Consider the following 2,112-nt stretch of genomic DNA (forward strand, 5'->3'; position numbering starts at 1 on the left):
GGTAGGCGTCGGACAATTCATGAAATAATACTTTTTAAAAATCAAACGGTTTAGCCGCAAACTTCCGTGCCGTATAGCGTGAATAACCCTGTATATAAAGTAAAAATGGACAGAATACCAGAGAATACTTGTAATATAACTCATCCAGTGTAATTTTCACTTGCATTCCTCATGGTATGGTTCCAAAGATCTCAAGTCTCTCCATGTGGGAGGCAGATTGCAATTCAAATGTTTGGAGCATCTTTTACAGGGTGCGCTAAATAAAGTAATGTAACTGTGGAACCAGTGCATAAACGAGCGCACGGCCAATTCGGGCATCATTGGGGAATGAAAATGGCACATTGCTGCATGGCAATTTTCAGTGACTTTCTTGAACACCTTGTAGCGGGACTCTGACCATAAGTCGTTGCTTTCGGACAGGTTTTTCACCACCACGTACTCAATCATCAGGCCTAGAAGCAAACCAGAAGAGTTTCGCTGAGTTTGTAGTCCATCAACCAATTAAAACTACCTTTAAATGCGATGATGGCTTTCAAGACTCGACCCAAAGCAACTTGGATGATGGGATTCGGCACAAAGGGCCGATTAGTGGTAATGGTAACGTCGTTGAACAGCCGGTCGATGCTCATGATGAGATTCTCAATTACCTCTGGGGTAACGATGTGGGTGCTGGTCAAGTTCTTCCTTCTCTTTGAGGCACTGTACGTCTTGTAGGTTTTATTGAAAGAATTCGACGCCAGAATGTTCCCCGCCAAAGCACTGTACTCTCTCACTTTATCCGTCCACTTGTAACTATTCACCAACTGCCCATAAAGCTGCTGCTTCTCCTGCGTGGTCTCCTGGCTGAGATAGGCAGTGTTTCCCAGATTAAATGCCCCTGGGGGCGGCGTTAAATTTGACACGGAGTTCTCCACATCTCGCAGATTGTTGTTCACAGTGGTCAAAAACTCCTGGAGCTCCAGAATGTACTTGTTCTCCTTCACATCTTCTCCATGATCGGGGCGCAGCCCGTTGCTCACCGTCTCAAACACTCTTCTAACGTTCGACCTCAATACTTTCACAGAGTTGAGGGCGCAATTTAGCCCTTCGATATCCCGATCCATGGCTTTTCTGTTCAATAAACCTGCTTCGTGTAAACCAGTGATTTTGTTTAGTATTATTGCTATTAAAAATCACAATCAGCAAATAACAAGGTTATGTAGACGTGGGCTTCTGTCAGCCTTGTTCTATGGTCAGCAGCATAGAGAAAGTAAAATATTATTATTTTATATATAGTATAATTATTTTACTTACTCTATGGTCAGCAGCAGCTAATAGAAGAACATAATCCTTGCGACGTTACCACCCATAGATAAAGACAAGATCACCCTTTGCCAATCAATAGACGCGGTCAATTTCAAAATATCTACTTATATCAGTATTGCTTTTTAACTAGGAGGCTGATAACTTGCGTTTACGGAGCCGCCTTACACAATTTATCATTGGAGTCAGAGACAAAATCACAGATTACCAAACTAACTCTTCTCAACAATATTTCGTCTTTGGTGTACATGAAAGTGTGTAGGTGCAGGCGTTTTACATTCATTGAAGTCCTTCCCAGATAGCATTTGATATTCTATGAATATCCCAGAATGTTCAAAAAATATACAGAACATTGTGGGAATATCCATAGGTGAATCCACAGACTACACACTATTACCAGAGACAAGTACTTGTCTCTGCTATTACTATGAATCCTGGGAATATACATAGGCAGTGCTGCTTGGCGGTAACGCCAAAGCTCTCAGAATTTCTGAAAAGCTGCAAAGCTTATAATTTATTGGTTATTGGCATAAACAAATTATTATGTGCTATTACACAAATCTTGATTTTTTAAATTACCTATATGATTGTAGATTTATTAGTTACTAGAATACTGTCTTTCTAAGCAAGACAAAATTTAGATTTTGTCAATATCGGTTTATCAGTGATGTGATATCCGAGGTGTGACAATTCAGCACTTTTCCATGATTCACATTGGAGCAGGAGACAACTGCTGCTTGTCTTTATCTATGTTTATCTCTGGTTACGTGCATCACGTGTTTTTCGAAAACTTGAGAATATTAAAAATCC

At 40.4% G+C, this 2,112-nt stretch overlaps 1 protein-coding gene across 1 annotated transcript; it reads right to left on the bottom strand.

Moving 5' to 3' along the window:
- Positions 1-77: 77 nt before the first annotated feature.
- Positions 78-1,397, bottom strand: LOC109544765 (mediator of RNA polymerase II transcription subunit 27). Its single transcript, XM_048668909.1, has 3 exons — positions 1,294-1,397; positions 512-1,226; positions 78-452 (listed from the first exon to the last, which is right to left on the bottom strand). The coding sequence occupies exons 2-3, from the start codon at positions 1,101-1,103 to the stop codon at positions 157-159; spliced, it is 888 nt and encodes a 295-aa protein (XP_048524866.1). The 5' UTR covers positions 1,104-1,226; positions 1,294-1,397; the 3' UTR covers positions 78-156.
- Between the last annotated feature and the right edge of the window lie 715 nt (positions 1,398-2,112).

This window comes from Dendroctonus ponderosae, unplaced genomic scaffold (assembly GCF_020466585.1).
Source record: "Dendroctonus ponderosae isolate FM_Combo_2020 unplaced genomic scaffold, Dpon_F_20191213v2 Dpon_F_20191213_8, whole genome shotgun sequence".
Lineage (NCBI taxonomy): Eukaryota > Metazoa > Arthropoda > Insecta > Coleoptera > Curculionidae > Dendroctonus > Dendroctonus ponderosae.

What these genes read in the sequence shown, in the direction of transcription:
- LOC109544765 (XM_048668909.1), bottom strand. Translation starts at nt 1,103, where the DNA reads ATGGATCGGGATATCGAAGGGCTAAATTGCGCCCTCAACTCTGTGAAA. An exon ending in AGCCATCATCGCATTTAAAG is followed by an intron (nt 453 to 511) that starts GTAGTTTTAATT and finishes GTTTGCTTCTAG; the next exon opens with GCCTGATGATTGAGTACGTG.